General features: G+C 42.0%; 1 protein-coding gene across 1 annotated transcript in view; it reads right to left on the bottom strand.

The window, feature by feature from the left end:
- The window catches only part of DNAH8 (dynein axonemal heavy chain 8), a 589,186-nt gene that overhangs the window by 459,687 nt on the left and 108,224 nt on the right, over window positions 1-21,275 (bottom strand). The window contains exons 12-15 of the mRNA XM_084624647.1: window positions 20,092-20,238; window positions 15,553-15,750; window positions 3,835-3,911; window positions 3,371-3,470 (exon numbers count right to left, since the gene is read on the bottom strand). Coding sequence (XP_084480773.1) covers window positions 3,371-3,470; window positions 3,835-3,911; window positions 15,553-15,750; window positions 20,092-20,238 — 522 coding nt within the window. The remainder of the gene's footprint in view (window positions 1-3,370; window positions 3,471-3,834; window positions 3,912-15,552; window positions 15,751-20,091; window positions 20,239-21,275) is intronic.

Raw genomic sequence — 21,275 nt, 5'->3', positions numbered from 1 at the left:
AAGCCAGGTGAGACCAAATATATTACCACCCTAGATCTTACAAAGGGATACTGGCAAATTCCACTAACTCTAGAGTCTCGAGAAAAAACAGCCTTCCCCTCCACACACACAGCCTACATCAGTTTCAGACCATGCTGTTTTGGCTACATGGGGCCCCACCAATGTTCCAGTGTCTAACGGACCAGGTCCTCTGGCCACACAATAGTTATGTCGATGGCCTACCTCAATGATGTTGCTTTCTATAGCCAGAATTAGGAGGACACTGTGAAGCAGGTAGCTGCTGTACTCCAGTCCCTCAAGGAGAACCCCACAAAATGCTGTATAGGCATAGACAAAACTACTTACCTGGTATATACATTGTATCTGGCCATTCCACAATTTCTTATAGACAAGGCACAGGCCTTGAAGCCCTGCCTTGTTGCCACCTCAAGGAAGTAGGAGTGTCAGGCCCTGGGGGTCTTGAAGCCGGGGCCGCAGTGGCCCTGTGAATCTTCATGCTCCAATCCTCCACCCAGCAGCTCACAGACAGCAGCTGGGACTGGGATTCATGGAGCCCAACTGGGACACTAGCCCCAGCCCTACATTCTGATTAGAAGAGCTCTAATGCTTCTGAATTTAAGCCAGAAGAGGAAACAGGAAGTTGTACACTGGGCTTCACCCTGCCATGGACTGCTGGTCTAGTGTTTATCTGCTACTGCTTTCTGATCCTGACTTCTAGTATCCTGACTTGGCCTGACTCTTGGTAACTGCCTTCTAGCTCCTGCCCTCCAGCTGGTCCCTTGATTCTGATCTCCTGGCATTCCACCCAACCTGATTGCTGGTAATTGACTTCTGGTCCCTGGACCCATGCCTGACACTAACCCCTAGTTCAGGCTGCCCAGACCCCAGCCCTGATAACCAGGTTTTGGGGCTGGCAGGATCCTATCGCTGGTTTGTGCCAGGGATATCATCTCATCTATTGCAGCCTCTCTCATCAATCTGTTCAACGACAGCAGCCTGAGAAAGATCTCCTGGATGGAAACCTGTGAGAAGGCCTTTCAGACCCTAAAGGATCACCTCTGTGGGGAGCTTGCTTTCTACAACCCACACTTCACCAAGGAATTCCTCCTACAAATTGATGCCTCAGAGGTTGAGTTGGGGACTGGTCTGTGGCACCATGTACACAAATCTTTAATCTCACTTTGAAAAGGGATTTAGGCACTTAGGCATCTTAATCCCATTGACTGTTGATGGGATTTTGGCTCATAAATGCCTAAATCCCTTTTGAAAGTGAGATTTAGGCTACTAAATCAGATAGGCTTTGCAATTCTGAGCACAGCACACTTACATACCTTTAAAAATCTGGGCCTAAATCTAGAACACTACAATGCCTCAAATTTATCTGAGCCCCTTCTGGAGGCTGATCTCTGGGAGAATATTCAGATGATGCATGTCCACTATGCTGGGAGTCAAAGAAAGAATATCATACCCCTGACTCTAGAAATGGAGCAGTAGGGAAAGAGTTAGTTTAAGGTTTACCCAAATTTGCAGACAGTACTAGGGAAGAGAACAGTACTGATAGAGGCATCGTGTCTCACCTTGGTACAAAATGCAATCTCCCTGAGAGTAAAAGGGATTCAGTCTCATTATAAACCCTCATTTCCAGGTACCACGTACCAAACCAGTACCAGAGTCGGGAGTGTTAGTATCTGTTAGTAAATATTAACTCTTTTAGTTCTTTTCTTTCTGTATATTTGATTCATGTATATATCCACTATTCTCTGGAATCTTTATGATATTAACAAAGAGTATGTTGAATTCTAAGGCCCAGAACACTGGTCCTTGACTAAAAAGTAATCCTATTCAGGACTTCTGTGTGTTAGGCTGCATCTAATAATCCATGGCATCTCCATGTCTATAGAACTGTAGATAGTCTTGTTACTGTACATGTTTCCTATTAGAGAATCAACAGGGAAGAATAATTATGAGGGAAGAAAACCCCCCTGAAAGATATTATCTTAAAGTCCTCTCAGCTGTAAATAATTATGCCTTCACACAAAAATCAGGTAAATTGAGAATGTATAGAAATTATACCAGAATATATGTTTATTTTGGCAAAAAGGTTTTCGTTGTTTAAAAACCCTATATAATGACATTTGTGTTAGAATTTAGTTGAGGGATGAAACTGCGGATCTCTCCGGTTGCAGTGAAGAAGAGACACAGATCCAGTTCTTTATTACATCAAAGGGTGGTAATGTATCTGTTCTTTGTGTATTCTGTATAGTGCTGCACTAATCTCTGATTAGTAATCTTTGATTAAATAATTCCAGTTGAGCCTGTTATTTGACAATCTTGAGTCATCATTAACTCAGACACAGAACAGTACCAGTAGAAAGCATACACTGACCAAATGGGCACTGATAACAAAAATCTCCTGTGCCCTCTGTACACACCACTTCCCATATTTCTGGTTGTAGGTAGTACTACGCATGCAGTCCATGCTCTCTTTTGTGCCAAAGCAGAGAAGGAGGGAAGTCTTAATCCCTGCATGGCTACATTACAGATAAATAAAATCTGGCCCTACTTGATCATATTCTATGTTTTCTAGGCTTGTACAAACTAAGGATGGACTTCCCTACCCCCAATTCTCTACTGGGAAGCTCTTTTTGATTCATAAATAGTTTGCCTTAAAACAATCAAATTGCTAACCAGTGACACTAATTTAATAATTATAACCAGTCTGTGTAGTAGATAGTAGTTTACTCAATTAGACACCTACAGCCCGATGCTCATTTGCACTACTTTAGTCATGTAAAGGGGCCAGATGTAAATATAAAGTGGGATGTAAATATAATTAAAGTCCTTCTACACTGTCAGAAGTGGGTATTCACCCACGAAAGCCTATGCTCCAATACGTCTGTTAATCTATAAAGTGACACAGGGCTCTTTACAGAACAGTATAAAGCAGCCTTGTGTAAATGATCATTCGATTTATAAACATCACGTTATACCTAGGCAAAATATGTTTGACATCTAACGTGATCTTGTATTTTAATAGCTGATGTGTAAAATCAAGGTATGTTTATTGATAAATGATTATATATTTTCATTTTGCCAACCTAAGTAATAATAGTATAATGTTTTGGTTTGTTTTAAATTGCAAAATTTTCATGAGGGAGCATTCCCCTAGATGTGCCTAGAAAGGAAAAGTGTGCCCACATTTAGACAGGATGTTCTCTTCGGTAGGATGCAGGAAGAAGTATAATAAATCAAGACTAATAAAATGGCTAAAAAATAAACTAGGAACTCTTTAGATTAGAATATATTTAAATATTGGAGATTTTATACTTACACACTATTTCAAATATCTAATTACACAAAAAAGAATTACCTTTTTAGTAGCTTCAAGTTCTGCTACATAATGCTGGAGAATAAGACCAACAGTATGTGCTATTTCCTGCTTAAGACATGGCATATTCAGCTTCTGAAACCTATATTAGATTATAATCAAATATTATTTAAAGGAAAAACACTTTAATTTACTGTGTTTCTGCAGATCTAATAATCTAGGCTGAAACTCTGGGATATATAAAGTTATATGAGCAATGTGCAAAAACTAGAGTGTGACCAAAAAAAATTGCCCAAAGGATAAGTCCTAGCCAAACCTGTCTGAGATTACCATTAAACTAAGAAACAGAGGAATGGTTAAAATATGCTAGAAAACCCGTGTTCATCCATGGGCTTTCAAAGTTTGCACAGTCCATAAAGACACAAATGCATTGTAGTAGACTAGGTCATTCATTTTTAAATTAACATTACTACTTAAAAATATTTTGTAAGCATAATTGCCATTACCTTTGAAGTAGCTGAACTGAATGCTGTGAAGACAAAATTCTTCCAAAACAAGTATTCATAAATGTCTGTATCTGCACCTAAGACAAATATGAATATTTCCAGCTGAATATTTCCAGCTACATTTTATGGATGTGACTAATGACTAATAATTTACATATTTCTGTATTAATTTACTATGGCTTTCCTACATGTTTAATAAGAGTATTTTACAATAAATGTACCTTCTTAATGTAATAAAAAAGCACAGAAAGACCACTATGACAATCTAGAAAGAGAAAATAAGGAAGATCATGACAAGAAATCATTGCTGTTTCTATGTAGTTTCAAATCATATATATTTGCACGTTCAACATATAAATAATTTTCTCTGAATATTTTCTCTGAGTATTTATTGATAGCAGAAATTGTAACAACAGATACTCCAAAGGTGAGTGATTAATAAAATAGTTCTCAACTCCTGTATCCATGCTCCTAACGTGTGACTGGAAGTGCAACATAGGGTCTTCTGGACCCCAGATCCTGAAGACTGCTAAGACTCAAGGGCTACAAAGCCAAGTTTATTAGCAATAACAGCAAAATGAGACATAACCCTTACATCCAAACTGAGTTCCCTTATTAAGCCCATTACTGCAGTACCTATAAGTCTTACATACACCAAAACTCTGGTAAACTTTATTATATATCCTGGGGAGGGTATCCAACCTGTCCTGATCTTAAAGAGATGGCACCCTATCAATGAAGGTAATTCTCCTAGCTAGAATTCTAAAGCCATTAAACCCTCCTAAGGAGGGGCAGAGCAACACCACTTGCTGTGATAAGCAATAAACCTCTCCAAGTGCTGTGATCACTCAGCCAACAACATGCAGGGATATACCCACCTAAATTGCATGAATGCTCTCTAAGCCACTCATAAACTATACAGAGAGAGACACCAGCAAATCCCCCAACCCCCAAGCCTTGTACCCCAGAAATATAACATTTTACGCAGCTCAAGACTTTCTCTTGAACAATGCAAGCTCATTAATTACTTCACCCCTTCATCAAAAGATAGTGAACATGACCAGCCTTCGTAATCTGAGCAGATTCCCCAAGCACTTTAAATAAACTCAATGGTAAGGATAAAACATTAAAATAAGCTTATTAACAACAGAAAGATAGATTTTAAGTGATTATGAGTGCTAGGCATAAAGGACAGAGATGGTTACATGAGAAATAAAAAATAAAAAAAGTTTAGAATTTAGATTGCTATATCAGACTAAGCAAGATTTGAATCAAGCAGTTTTTCTGCGTTCTAAGCAATTCACAGTTATTAATACACAGGCTGAATTCCCTGCTCAGTCTGGGACCAAACTCCACAGTTCAAAGTCATTTTCTTCCCAGCGGTTTTGTTGCCTTCAGAATAGATGTGGGAGGGGAGAGGTCCTGGCTAATGTTACAGACTCCAATTTATACCCCCCAATCCATGCGCATGGAAAGATACTGTCTCAAACATGGAGTCAGAGGTCGTATGTGCTATGTGCCCTGCCGAGACACTGGACCTCCATTGTCTATGTGCTTCAGAAGGGATCCAGTGGGAGAGTAGATTTTCCTTAATGGGCCATCAACCCCTGGCTGGTTAGTCCTAATGTAAATGTGTCTTGGGGATGTTAGTTGCTCCTTTGTTGCCACCAAAAAGGCCAGCTATGGGCATGTGACAGAGAGACTGCCGAGACTCATCAAGCCCTCAGATCGCTACCCCTTCCTGCTTCTCCACGTGGGCACCAATGATCCTGCAAAGAATGACCTTGAGCAGATCACTGCAGACTATGTGGCTCTGGGAAGAAGGATAAAGGATTTTGAGGCACAAGTGGTGTTCTCGTCAATCCTCCCCGTAGAAGGAAAAGGCCTGGGTAGAGACCGTCGAATTGTGGAAGTCAACTAATGGCTACGCAGGTGGTGTCAGAGAGAAGGCTTTGGATTCTTTGACCATGGGATGGTGTTCCAAGGAGTGCTAGGCAGAGACGGGCTCCACCTAACAAAGAGAGGGAAGAGCATCTTCGCAAGCAGGTTGGCTAACCTAGTGAGGAGGGCTTTAAACTAGGTTTGCCAGCGGAAGGAGACCAAAGCCCTGAGGTAAGTGGGGATGTGGGATACCAGGAGGAAGCACGAGCAGGAGAGCGCGAAAGGGGATGGCTCCTGCTTCATACTAAGAAAGCAGGACAAACAGCAGGTTATCTCAAGTGCCTAAAATGCAAGAAGCCTGGGAAACAAGCAGGGTGAACTGGAAGTCCTGGCACAGTCAAGGAATTATGATGTGATTGGAATAACAGAGACTTGGTGGGATAACTCACATGACTGGAGTACTGTCATGGATGGATATAAACTGTTCAGGAGGGACAGGCAGGGCAGAAAAGGTGGGGGAGTTGCACTGTATGTAAGGGAGCAGTACGACTGCTCAGAGCTCCGGTATGAAACTGCAGAAAAACCTGAGTGTCTCTGGATTAAGTTTAGAAGCGTGGGCAACAAGGGTGATGTCATGGTGGGAGTCTGCCATAGACCACCGGACCAGGGGGATGAGGTGGACGAGGCTTTCTTCCGGCCACTAACAGAAGTTACTAGATCACAGGCCCTGGTTCTTATGGGAGACTTCAATCACCCTGATATCTGCTGAAACAGCAATGCAGCGGTGCACAGACAATCCAGGAAGTTTTTGGAAAGTGCAGGGGACAATTTCCTGGTGCAAGTGCTGGAGGAACCAACTGGGGCAGAGCTCTTCTGGACCTGCTGCTCACAAGCCGGGAAGAATTAGAAGGGGAAGCAAAAGTGGATGGGAATCTGGGAGGCAGTGACCATGAGATGGTCAAGTTCAGGATCCTGACACAGGGAAGAAAGGAGAGCAGCAGAATATGGACCCTGGAATTCAGAAAAGCAGACTGACTCCCTCAGGGAACTGATGGGCAGGATCCCCTGGGAGAATAACATGAGGGGGAAAGGAGTTCAGGAGAGCTGGCTGTATTTTAAAAAATCCTTATTGAGGTTACAACCATCCCGATGTGTAGAAAGAATAGCAAATATGGCAGGTGAAAAGCTTGGCTTAACAGTGAAATTCTTGCTGATCTTAAACACAAAAAAGAAGCTTACAAAGAGTGGAAGATTGGACAAATGACAAGGGAAGAGTATAAAAATATTGCTCGGGCATGCAGGAGTGAAATCAGGAAGGCCAAATCACACCTGGAGTTGCAGCTAGCAAGAGATGTTAAGAGTAACAAGAAGGGTTTCTTCAGGTGCCCCTTACTGAATGAGGGAGGCAACCTAGTGACAGAGTGGAAAAAGCTAATGTACTCAATGCTTTTTTTGCCTCTGTCTTCACGAACAAGGTGAGCGCCCAGACTGCTGCACTGGGCAGCACAGCATGGGGAGGAGGTGGAGAAAGAAGTGGTTTGTGACTATTTAGAAAAGCTGGACTAGCAGTAGTCCATGGGGCTGGATGCGCTGCATCCGAGAGTGAAAAAGGAGTTGGCGGATGTGATTGCAGAGCCATTGGCCATTATCTTTGAAACTCATGGCAATCAGGGGAGGTCCCGGACGACTGGAAAAAGGCTAATGTAGTGCCCATCTTTAAAAAAGGGAAGGAGGAGGATCCTGGGAACTACAGGCCAGTCAGCCTCACCTCAGTCCCTAGAAAAATCATGGAGCAGGTCCTCAAGGAATCAATTCTGAAGCACTTAGAGGAGAGGAAAGTGATCAGGAATAGCCAGCATGGATTCACCAAGGGCAAGTCATGCCTGACTAATCTAATTGCCTTCTATGACGAGATAACTGGTTCTGTGGATGAGGGGAAAGCAGTAGACATGTTGTTCCTTGACTTTAGCAAAGCTTTTGACACCATCTCCCACAGTATTCTTGCCAAAAAGTTAAAAAAGTATGGGCTGGATGAATGGACTATAAGGTGGATAGAAAGCTGGCTAGATTGTTGGGCTCAACGGGTAGTGATCAATGGCTCCATGTCTAGTGGCAGCCGGTATCAAGTGGAGTGCCCCAAGGGTCGGTCCTGGGGCCGGTTTTGTTCAATATCTTCATTAATGATCTGGAGGATGGTGTGGATTGCACTCTCAGCAAGTTCGCAGATGACACTAAACTGGGAGGAGAGGTAGATAACCTGGAGGGTAGGGATAGGATACAGAGGGACCTAGACAAATTGGAGGATTGGGCCAAAATAAATCTGATGAGGTTCAACAAGGACTAGTGCAGAGTCCTGCACTTAGGACGGAAGAATCCCATGCACCGCTACAGACTAAGGACCGACTGGCTAAGTGGCAGTTCTTGAGAAAAGGACCTGGGAATTACAGTGGATGAGAAGCTGGATATGAATCAACAGTGTGCCCTTGTTAACAAGAAGGCTATTGGCATACTGGGCTGCATTAGTAGGAGCATTGCCAGCAGATCAAGGGAAGTGATTATTCCCCTCTATTCAGCACTAGTGAGGCTACATCTGGAGTATTGCGTCCAGTTTTGGGCACCACACTACAGAAGGGATGTGGACAAATTGTAGAGAGTCCAGCAGAGGGCAACAAAAATGATTAGGGGGCTGGGGCACATGACTTATGAGCAGAGGCTGAGGGAACTTGGCTTATTTAGTCTGTGGGGAAAAAGGAGTGTGGGGGGGGGATTTGATAGCAGCCTTCAACTAACTTAACGGGGGTTCCAAAGGGGATGCAGCTAGGCTGTTCTCAGTGGTAGCAGATGACAGAACAAGGAGTAATGGTTTCAAGTTACAGTGGGAGAGGTCTAGGCTGGTTATTAGGAAACACTATTTCACTAGGAGGGTGGTGAAGCACTGGAATGGGTTACCTAGGGAGGTGGTGGAATTTCCATCCTTAAAGGTTTTTAAGGCCTGGCCTGAAAAAAGCCCTGGCTGGGATGATTTAGTTGGGGTTAGTCCTGCTTTGATCAGGGGTTTGGACTAGATGACCTCCTGAGGTCTCTTCCAACTCTAATCGTCTATGATTCTATGTGTGATTTAGGAAAACAGTTAGGCAGAAGTCTATTAAGGTGGAAATCAGAAACCATCCGACTTAGGAGTTTTAGTTGTGGTCTCTTTACAAACTATACTGCTAAATGAACCGTGATGGAACTCATAGAAATGCCTGAAATTTTCAGTTCCAACAAGTAATCCAAGATTGTGGAAAGAGACAACTGGATAGGAGAAAATATGGCACTGGTTACACCAACAATTATCTTCTCCATTTCTGAAAGTAAATATGTCTTGTACTTTTCCACAGCTAAAAGGAATCTACAATTTGTACTTCCATTGAACCGGCAGCTTCTAGTCCCAAGAACCTTTGCGAAACCATGCTTATCTTGCAGAATGTTCAGACTGGGGTGAAGCATCTGACCTGCCTCCTGAGACAACAGTCAAGGCTTGATTGGGAGCCACCATGAAGGGCAAAAGGTGAGTCTGATGTGGTGAGGAAACCAAACTTGTCTTGGCTGTGTTGCTGCAATCAAAATTACCTTGGCTTGGTCCTGTCCGATCTTGATATGAACCTTTAAGAGCAATGGAGTTGGAGGATATGCATAAAAAAGACCTTTTGTCAATGCAATGAAGAAAGCATCTCCCAGAGCCTGGGGATCGAGTCCCCCTCTGGAACAGAATTTCCTCCACTTTATGCCATGGCAAAAAGGTTGACCTCTGGAAATCCCCAAGCTAGGAGTAGGTTATTGAAGACTCAGGAGTCCAACTCACATTTGTAATTTAGAGGGAAGTGTCTGCTGAGGTTGTTTGCCAAGGTGTTTTGTATACCCAAGAGGTAAGCAGTTGAGATGACTATCTGATTGGCTTTGCACCAATTCCCAGTTCTAAAGATTCATCTGCTTTGGTGCAGAGTGAGGGGGGATGTGCTCTGCCCTGACAATTGATATAATATATGCAAACTATGTTGTCTGTCAGGATCTTGATGGCCTTGTTTTTGAGTAGGGAAAGAAAATGAAGCCAAGTATTCTGATCACTCTTAACTCCAATAGATTGATGTTCCTGTTGTGACCATTTGCCCTCGACTGTATGAGGATCTAAAAAACCTGCTCCCCAGCCCAAGTGGGAAGTGTCTGATGTTAACATGACCAAAGGGGGATTCTGGTTGAACTGGAATCCTCCACAAACCTCGGACAGATTACTTCACCAGGTGACTGCATTACTCAGGTGACTGCTTTACTCATTACTCATACAGATACCCATTTGTGCAGATTGTGTTTGTTAGTTACATAAACTGTCCTAAGCCACCCCTGGAAACTTTGAAGGTGCAACCTGCCATTTTATGCCACAAAAACGGAAGTGCCATGCATCCCAGCAGTTACAGACATGTTCTTAACTGGAACTTGAGGACGGAGCTGTACTCTTTGCATAAAGTCCTTTAGAGCCAGAAGGAGGTAAGCTCTACCTATTATCAATATCAGAAATGCTTCTATAAACAGAATTTACTGTGTAGGGGGTAAGATCAAATTCTCGAGATTTACCTGCAGGCCTAGACTTTGACATAGAGAAGTTGTTGGTTGAACTACCTCCTGATATAACCAGCCCCTGGGGAGTGAGTCATCAAGGTAGGGAAAGATAGTTATTCCTAGACAACGGAGGTAGGAGCTACGACCACCATGATTTTTGAGAACACCTTTGGGACTGAAGACAGGCTGAAGGGTAGGACCTGATAGTGGTAATGATTGTGATTGAATGTGAAACAAAGAAATCTTTTGTGAGAAAGATGAATTGCTATGTGGATATAGGTTTCAGAGTGGTAGCCGTGTTAGTCTGTATCAGGAAAAACAACAAGGAGTCCTTGTGGCACCTTAGAGACTAACAAATTTATTTGGAGTCTGTACATCCACATCAGCCACAGCATTGGGGCTCGTTCATCTGCACCTCTACCAATGTGATATATGCCATCATGTGCCAGCAATGCCCCTCTGCCATGTACATTGGTCAAACCGGACTGCCTCTAAGTAAAAGAATAAATAGACACAAATCAGACATCAAGAATCATAACATTCAAAAACCAGTAGGAGAACACTTTAATCTCCCTGGACACTCAAACTTAAAAGTGGCAATTCTTCAACGAAGCGGACTCCAATGAGAAACTGCAGAACTGGAATTAATTTGCAAACACCATCAAATTAGGCCTGAATAAAGACTGGGAGTGGATGGGTCACTACAAAAAGTAATTTTCCCTTTCTGTTGATACTCACACCTTCTTCTCAACTGTTGGAAATGGGTGACGTCCACCTTGATTGAATTGGCCTTGTTAGCACTACAAAAAAGTAATTTTCCCCATTTGATATTCACCCATTCTTGTCAATTGTTGAGAATAGGCCACTTCCATCTTATTTGAATTAGCCTCGTTAGCACTGACCCCACACTCGGTAAGGCAACTCCCATCTTTCCATGTGCTGTAATATTTTTACTGCTTTCTGTATTTTTCACTCCATGCATCTGATGAAGTGGGTTTTAGCCCACAAAAGCTTATGCCCAAATAAATTTGTTAGTCTCTAAGTGCCACAAGGACTGCTTGTTGTTTATGTGGATATACGCACTTTTGATATTGAGGATCGCAAACCAGTCTCTGGATTCAGGGAGGGAATTATAGCTGCTAGGGACACTACCCTGAAATTTAGATGTCTGACATGCTTCTTCGATTGTCTGAAATCTAATATCAGCTTCCAATCCCTGTTTTTCTTGAGTATCAGAAAGCATCTTGAATAGAATCCTTTTCCCCTGTGTTGAAGTGGGACTGGTGTTATGCCTCTTAGACTTAGGAGTGATGAAATCTCCTGTGTCAGCAAATGAATCTGAGAGGGATCCCCAAGGCGGGACAGAGAAGGGGGTTGGAAGGGCAGGATGGAGGTAAACTGGACAATACAACCCAAACTAATGGCCTCCAACGTCCATCTGTCTGATATTATAGCCTCCCATACTTGATGAAAGAGAGAGTGTTAGTGCTCACATTGAGGAAGGGGGGGTTGTGCATTGCAGCAGAGAAAACCTGATCATTGGGTGGTCTGAATCATCAGAACTGGTGCTTGGACAATGTTAAAGGCTGGAATGACAATCTAGGTAGTTGACAGCTTTTTCTTTGAAAATTTCAGCCTCTTAGCTGGTGGTTCCAGTGGCCTGCGGAAGGTGGAAGAGTGAGTAGGGTAGGATCTTTGTGCCCAATGAGACCTGCTAAACTTATTATTTGCAGGGGTGTATATCCATAAAGATTTAAGTGTTGCCATGGAGCCCTTTAGGGTATTAAGCGAGTCGTTTGTGGAATCTGCAAAAAGCTTCTGGCCATCGAATAGTAAATTTTACAGGGATACCAGACAATGGAAAGAAGGAAGCTCATCTCCTCCCTACTCTGTTGTAAACAGACCTGGTTGCAGTATCATGTGAAGGCTGCAGTGAAGTTTTTTCCAAGAGCTGACCCTCCTTTATTATGACACAGAACTGTTCTGGATGTTCCTGTAGCAAATGGTCAATAAATGCATTAAACTTCTCATAGTTCAGGTAGTCATATTTTGACATCAGCACCTAGTGATTACCTTTCCTCAACTGTAATGTTGCCAACGAGTAGCTCTTACAACCAAAAATGTCTAGAGGTTTCTGATCCTTATAAGGGATGGCTTTTTGGGTATGTTGCCTGCCCCTTTCATTGACTGGGGCGACAACAAAATAATTTGATGCTGGGTGAGAGAATCAAGGCCAGGATTTTTTATCAGCTTGCTTGCACGTATGTGGAGGACATAGGTGGGGTTTACCAGATGGACTAAGCTAGCTCAAGGAGGGATTCAGTAATTTGCAGTGCAACCAGTGCTGAGGAAGAGCTGTGCACTATGTCCAGGAGCTTGCGATGGAAAACCCAGATTTCCTTCAGGGGAATGGGTCATTCTTTCATGGGTCAGCGACCCACTGCATCAGATCCTGTAAATGTTTAAAAGTCATTAGTTAACAATGGCAGAGGTGGTTTTACTGCCTCATCAGGTGACGACAAAGAGATGTTTGTAAGGCGGGTAACCTCCTTGTCCACCCTTGCCTCTTTCTCCTCAAAGGTCTTCTTGGACTCTTAAAGTGGAGTGAAGAGATAAATAGTACTGGGGAATGAAGTCTTCTGTGTTCCCTATAGGATTGAGTTGAGGTCTCTCATAATTACTGGCAGTACATTGCCCATAAATCCCAGTAAGGCATGTGGGGAGATATCCAATGTTGGTCATACCAAGTATTAGCAGACAGGGGTCTGGTGTCCTGTCTTTGTTGCAGCCACATTAGGGAACAACAACATCTCCTGGAATAAATTGGAGAGTCTTGAACAGGAAGTTCAGACACTGAGTCGAAATGCTCCTCCACATATTGAATCAGAGGTAATAACCCCTCCTCATGGATAGTAGAAGATGGAGAAGAGGTAGGTCTCACAAAAACATGAGCAGTCAACGACCCTCTTGACCTCAATCCTGAGAGGAGTACTCAGGTCACAAGGACTGGAGATTCAAGCTCATTTGGTATCCTGAGGTCTTTCAGGTACTGGAATTCCTGCAGTACCCAGGAGCACAAAAGAACTTGCTAAAAGCACTGATGATGTTACAGAAGCCATTGTGTGAGGTGCTGATGTTGGTACCAACTGGGTAAAAGATTCCACTGAATCCGTTCTCTTGGTCATAGCAGCCTTTCATACTAAGCCCTTTACCACTGAGGTATGGGACTTAGTTGAAGTCTAAATGTGCTTCACAGTACCCAAAGTGCTCAGAGCCTCACTAGCAATCCTCTCAGGGCCTGAGGTCTCTGGTGACCAGATCTTATTTGATGAGGAAGAGAAAGTTCCTCACCCTGTGCAGTAACTGAGATTCTTCAAGATGGGTGAAGACAGTGGGTGCTCTACTTCAGGTGAATGTGCATCCCTGCGTCTTTGATTGAAGAATTTCAGCAGCAGTGCTCATTTGGGTCGTGCATGTGCTGTCCCCGTCTTGTGCTGTTGTCGGCACCTACCTTGCGTATGTGTCCAGACCCCCCTCCCCAGTTCCTTCTCTACTGTAGAGTCCAGAAATTGAACTCCAAAGTAGAGGGGAGGTAGGGAGGTAGTGGAGCACCTACAGGGACACTCATTTCAAGGAACCTCAGTTACTGCACAGGGTGAGTAACCCTCTCTTCTTCTTTGAAGAGAGTGTCCCTGTGGGTGCTCCACTTCAGGTGACTGTTGAGCAGTCTCTCTCATTGGACAGAAGGAGCTTCAGCATTGCTTGTGTAAGCGATGATAACACTGTAAGACCTAGCAATGTGTCCAATCTTAAACCCTTGTTTATTGTGGAATGTTTTGTGAACGTGTATGGACATGATTTATCTGAGGCACAATAATCCCCAGGGTCCTTTGTGTAGCTCAAGAAGCCCTTCCTGGGTCTTGAAGCTAGAGACTGATCTGAAGTAGTCATAGTTTGGGGCATCTTATGAGAAGGTCCTGGTGAAGGGGAGTGCCTCCTCTTCTCACAGTGGGAAATAGAGAAAGCTGTGGGAGCACTCCTCTCTGGTATAAAGTCAAATCTCAGAACTTGTGAGGGGCCAGCATTAGAAGATGCATGGGGGGACTGCATGAATAGATATGCTGCCCGGGATGTTTGTGTTCTTTTAAAAAAAAAAAACAGCTAATGCTGCATTTTTCTCTGATGTGTCCCTCATCCTGACATAACAGTCAGCGAGTATGTGGGTTGTTTGTTGGCATTGCCACCTGGCTGGAGGGGCACTGTTTAAAGCATGACGACTTTTGTCTTTTAAAGCCAGTACCAAGCATCTCAGGCCTTGAAAAACCAAGATAGGGACAAAAATGCAAAATGACACAAAACTACTTACTAACTATCCTAATCTAACTACCATTTACCAAATAGAAGATGTGAAAAAGCTCATGGGAAAAACCATAAGCAAAGTCCATGGGGACCTCCAACTCTTAGCCATGGAAGATGAGAAGGAACTGAGGGAAGGTCAGGGCAGCTCCATCCTTTAAACCCACAGCTGAAAACACAGGTAATCACAGGGTACTATTAGTGAAAGCTCTCTAACTCAAGTGCACGTAATGTTCACATACCTAAGTAGAACAGACATGTGCAATCACTTGAAGAAGAACCTCTCTTTTCTGGCAAGAGATCAACCCAGAAAGAGATCCAACTCTTGCCCATCAGTGGGTGTCAATAATAAAGAATGTTTACAACACCCACATATTTATCTTTATCACAATGTTTGAAATATTTACCTATAGTTAGAATGCTTCCTCAGATACCTTGGTAAATTTAACTACCACAGGGGATGAATGTGCCGTTTCAATGGTGTCCACTGTACACAGTATATAGCAAAACTTACATTTGTGAAACATTTTCCCAAAGTGAGAACATAACTCCTATAATATTAATGGGAGCTATGAGTACACGAGATCTGGAAAACAGACACCTATATCATTGACAAAACTGTAGGCAAGTATATTCCTGCAGTTAATAATCTGTAAATAACCATAAGAAAGGCAAGAAATTTAAGGATCAGTTAAATATAAAAGCCTTTGCACAAGTTGTGAAATTTGTTATTATTTTCCTAACAAACTCTACCATTCACCAAATAAAGCCAAATCATACAGTCCTTTTTCAGTCAAAGCTCCCACTGAAGTCCAAGGGGTTCTGAATATGTAAAAATCATGAGATTATGGCCTTGAATAAGTTACAGATAACAATGTTACTTACCTCTAAACTTTCAATTTTTGTCATGAAGTCTCCAAAATCTACATCAAATTCAGTTTTTCGTGGGTCAAGAATATCATATTGTTTCTTTTGAACGCTCTGGTAGATATTTTTGAACTTTATTGCCATAATATCTATCCCTTCAATTGTAGACATACTAAGTGCAGAAAATGTTTGTACTATAGTAATCATCTCTGTAATCTGAAATAAAAAAATATTTTTCACACTCAGATCAAATTATGAATTTATTTCAATTCATTTAGTTTGCTTGTGGTGCTTCTTGTTGACAAAGGAATAATTACATCCTGGGCTAAACAGACTAGACTGAGATCAATGGCCAGTCTGCTCTGATTGGTTATTTCACTCAGAATTCCTCATCTAAATACTCACAACAAAACACTGCTCCCTCAACTTCTTACCCCAACCCTCACCATCACTCAACCTAATCTAAATCGTTTCAATATTTTTGCTCTGTTTTTCTTGGAGGAAGAAAATCTTGAGGAAGGTTTATCTGTAGTTAACTTTTACATTAAATTACATTTAATATCTGAGTGATAGGGTGGGGAATGGCTCAAAAGCTGAAGCATCAATGTTTAAGATATACAAACAGGAATTTCCAAGCGCAACAGACAGACCACAAGAACTAGTATATGCACTGTATGATTACCAAGGAAAAACACAATGCCTGAGGGCTCTGCTCACTGTTTTGATCTCTGCTGCCCTGCAGGCATGAGTCCCTCCCCTTTCTGGGAAGCATCTGCAAGCTCAGCTGTCAGATCATTTATGTGGAATGCTCCTGTTCTGCCCTGCACTAGGAACACAGGGGAAGACAGGCTGCTGCTGCAGGGAGTGGGGGGGGGGGAGGGGAGGGGATGGACTGCTGTGCTGCTTTGACATTCCTCAGCATGGAGAGCTCACAGACCTGTGCAGGATGCCGCTCCTGCTTCCGACAGCTGAGGAGGTTGTGGGAGAACTCTTAGAGAAATCACAGAGCCATAGGCAGGCAGAGCAGGCTGCTTCCGGAGAGACTGCTGTGCTGAGCAGAGCTGGGGGCTGATGGGGGGAATTCCCCCACCCTCTGTCTCAGGATAGGTTGGACAGCCTGCTGTCTCCCCCGCCCACACACACACACACCACTCTCCTCTCCCTCCCCCACCCCTGCCCACTTCAGTTGAAAAGTGTCTGACAATCTATTAGGGTGCCATGGAACGATGGGATTGAGAAACCTGCATCATGTGACACTGTACCTGCCCCACGAGGCATTGCAAACCCTTCCTAAAGCACCCTGCGGACAGTTGCATAGTGGGATAGATACCACAGCACATGGCTATCAATGCAAGAGCTGCTAGTGTGGATGCACTCTGCCCACACAAGGAGCATAGTGTAGACATGCAACAGTGGTTTTAACTAAAGTGACATAACTTTTGCCAACAAAACTTTGTAGGGTAGACAACTTTTCTTTGTTTTTGGGATAGGCTTCAGTTTTTAGTCTCCAGTCATACTCAGACATTGGGTCAGGGTAGAGAAACATTTTCCACAGAGGTACATATGTCTTAAGTAATAGGAGACACTATTTTAATAATAGGAGACAACTCTTTTATTTAGGTGTTTCTATTTCCCACATCCCTCTTCCTGTTTCTTGTACCTATGGCCTTGGGTTACACATCTATTGCACTACATCCGTTTATGGAAAGAAAGAAAGAAAGAAAGAAAGAAAGAAAGAAAGAAAGAAAGAAAGAAAGAAAGAAAGAAAGAAGTCCAAGTTACTCACTTTGCTAGGCTTCCCATGGAATCCTTTGTTCTCTGATTTATTTTTTAGATTGGACTGTCCTCACGGCAGAGACTAGTAATAATTTTGTATCTTGCTCATCACTAAGCACATTGTTGGTGCTTTAAAAACAGTACTAACAAAAAGGCTTTGTGACCCTTTAAGTGAAAAGTTTTGAAGAAGTGCTCTAGAATCATAGTGCCAATCTCTGCATTTTACAAGATGCTCTAAGGACAGGTATGCCCCAATGATGTCTACCCCCTTTGCACAGAAGAATAGAAATATGTCCTCCTTGGTTGCAAGAGGCTTAGATCCAACCACTGCCTAGCTTTTCAACATATTGGGAGCATCTGGGTCTGGAGTCTTTATTGGTTTAATCAGAGGATCTCAGCTGACATTTGCAGGTAGCAATGATGGTGGAATTATAGGGTTAGAAGGGACTGCAAGGCTCAGTATAACCCCCAAATAAGCTGAGGAAGAGTTCACCAACTGATTATCTTATAGAGATAGCCCATTCACCAGATTTTCCAGCTCACTTGCCTTGCTTTCAAGACAAACAGAATATCAATTGATCTGAGAGTAAGGATCTCTTTGATCCACCTCGGGTTACTTCATGGCCCTTTGTCAAGGTTCCTTCCCCACTCTGAACTCTAGGGTACAGATGTGAGGACCTGCATGAAAACCTCCTAAGCTTACTTTTACCAGCTTAGGTTAAAACTTCCCCAAGGTACAAACTATTTGTTACCCTCTGCCCTTGGACTTCCACTGCCACCACCAAACTTTATCTGGGTTCCTGAGAAAACATAGTTTGGACACGTCTTTCCCCCCAAAATCCTCCCAACCCTTGCACCCCACTTCCTGAGGAAGGTTTGGTAAAAATCCTCACCAATTTGCATAGGTGACCACAGACCCAAACCCTTGGATCTTAGAACAATGAAAAAGTATTCAGTTTCCTTACAAGAAGACTTTTAATAGAAGTAATCATCTCTGTAAAATCAGGATGGTAAATACCTTACAGGGTAATTAGATTCAAGACATAGAGAATCCCTCTAGGCAAAACCTTAAGTTACAAAAAAGACACACAGACAGGAATAGTCATTCTATTCAGCACAGCTATTTTTTCAGCCATTTAAAGAAATCATAAACTAACACATACCTAGCTAGATTACTTACTAAGTTCTAAGACTCCATTCCTGTTCTGTCCCTGGCAAAAGCATCATCCAGACAGACACAGACCCTTTATTTTTCTCCCTCCTCCCAGCTTTTGAAAGTATCTTGTCTCCTCATTGGTCATTTTGGTCAGGTGCCAACGAGGTTACCTTTAGCTTCTTAACCCTTTACAGGTGAGAGGATCTTTCCTCTGGCCAGGAGGGATTTTAAAGGGGTTTACCCTTCCCTTTATATTTATGACACCCTTGGACCCAGGATATGAAAGTCTCCAGCCTGAGTTTCTTAGGGAATTCTTTAAATGCTTCTTTCTGATTTTGTTCTGTGCAAGTGGGATCAATTTGGAGGAACTGATCCTAAACTGATTTTGTAAATGCACTGATTAATGCTGAAGACTCATGCACAAGAGTTTGCCAGAGGGCGCTGAAGACAAAAGGCTGTCAAGAGTTATCAGGCCACCTGCATGGAGCTAATCCACCATCCTCTCTTTCCACGTTCAAATCCCTCCTAAAATGTCACTTCTACAAAACCCATAGGAAGAGAATAACAAAAAACAAACAAAAACAAACCACACCAGCAACCAACAACTCTAAAACAATCCTCCCTTTGGGTTTCCTACTCTTTACTTCTCCATTTTTTATTTTTTACAGTTTGTTCCAAAGCCCATTAAATTAACAGGACTCTTTCCATTCACTTTAATGGGGTGTGGATAGATTATTAACTCTTTAGGATACATAATTATCTTAATTTTTTGTCGTGTACAACACAAATAATGCTATGGGAGCTTAATAAATAAACAAATTAATAATAAAAACATCATGTTTTGAAAATTTGAAGTACAATGTGTGTGTGGTGGGTCTCTTTCTTTTTATAATCTTTGGGGGGGGAAAGCCTTATGTATTTTGGCAAAAATGTAAATCTATTATTTTTTTTCCTCTGCCCATCTAACTTAGGCTTTGTCTACACTGGAACTTCATCGGCAAAACTTTTGTCATTCAGGGGTGTTGGGAAAAAAAAAATAAACCACACACCCTGAACGACAAAAGTTTTACTGACGAAAAGCACCGATGTGAACAGCACTTTGTCGGCAGGAGTGCTCTCCTGCCCACAAAGTCATTGCTGCTTGAGCGGGGTGGAAGTTTGTCGGCAGGAGAGCTTTTTCCTGCCAACAAACAGCAGATACACTGCGCTCCTTTTAGCAACGTGGCTGTAGTGGCACAGCCATGTCGCTAAAAGCTGCATAGTGTAGACAAAGCTTAGGTTCAGATTAATTGATTTTTCTGAACCCTTTTAAAAAACTGAATTTTAGGCTGAGACCAAGCATAGAAAGCCAAACACGGAATTTTTTAACAAGCTATGAGCAAATGAAAAAAGTGAGTTGCAACTCTTAACTACAGCTTTCGTTATTTGTGAAAGTCATAATAATTTGATGGTCTAAGAAATCAAGAGAAATGCCGTATTTATCCAAAAACATCAACCACATTTTAAAGAAAAAAAATCTTTCATATTGAATTAAGAATACAGTACACTAAGCAATTCTTTAGTCAATCTACAAAAATTCTCATTAAAGACATGCACAATTACCTTTTTTTTAAAATGTTACTTACTTTTTCTAGCCTTTTACAAAAAGCTTCGAATTTGCCAAAAATATACATCTCTGATACTTCAAATGTCTTTTCCCCTAGAGCTTCCAAAATCTGTTTCCTTGTTTTATGAAAGCATTTTTGATATTCTTTAAATAAAAAAATGCAGTCCTAAAAAAGTTGAGAAACAAATGCAATAACTATCAGATGGAAAGAAACATGCAATATTTCTTATGTACAAAAAAAATCTGTTGTTTCTGTTGGCTGTTCTGTATTTTAGAAAATGGTATTTTTTGTAATTAGTCCACATTATCATTTTGATACTGAAACAGAATTTTGCAACCAGACTTGTGACCTATTCCTTGTGTCCTGCACTAACATGGAGAAATTTTTCTTATTTAGCACTTACTATTCTCATTTCAAAAAGAAGAAAGTGATGAGGAGAAAATGTGAAAAACCAAACTAATAATGTTAGATGGATGACCAATAAGGATTTCCTGTATTTATCTTACTTTATGATTAAGAATAATTGACTCAAAACTATTGCTGCAGGGAGCTAATCTTTACCAAATGCCATATCAGTGTTACCCTTGAACATCTCAGATCCTTCAGATTTCTTTTCTTACATTTGCTAGATGTGTCTTGTCTTAGGTCTGATCCAGCAAAAATTTAAGCACACTTAACTTTCCACACTGAATAGTTCTACTGACTTCTCCCTCCCTCTTGCTGAAGTATTAAGTATTATTCAAATATTATTATTACCCCTAAAATTAAGCATGTGCGTAAGCCTTTGCAGGATCAAGGCCCTAGATTGTAAGCCCTTCAGAGCAGAGGCTTTTACCATGTGTTGTATAGCACCTAACAAAAGGGGGTGCTAAGGATGGCTGGGGGGCCTCTGAGACCTACTGACCTAATAATAATTAGCAAAAATACTTCAACAAGAGAGGAACAAGACAAGAAGTTGTATGGGAAAGGAGAAAGATGAGACGATTCTGACACACAGTGGCTGTATCAAGAAGAAGCCAAAACAGAAAACAGTACTTCCTATAACCATACTATTAGCACAGCATGGTTAAAACTAGCTATGCCAATATGAGCATTTCCAGTTTAAAATGTAGAGGAAAAAGGTTGACGGCAATTAGGCAGCAGCTCTTTCAAATATTATACCTAACGTAAAAAACCCTGTCTTGGCTGTCCAGGAGTAGAAT

The sequence above is a fragment of the Lepidochelys olivacea genome (genome assembly GCF_965140295.1).
Source record: "Lepidochelys olivacea isolate rLepOli2 genome assembly, chromosome: 3".
Lineage (NCBI taxonomy): Eukaryota > Metazoa > Chordata > Testudines > Cheloniidae > Lepidochelys > Lepidochelys olivacea.
This window is presented reverse-complemented; position numbering and strand designations above follow the sequence as displayed.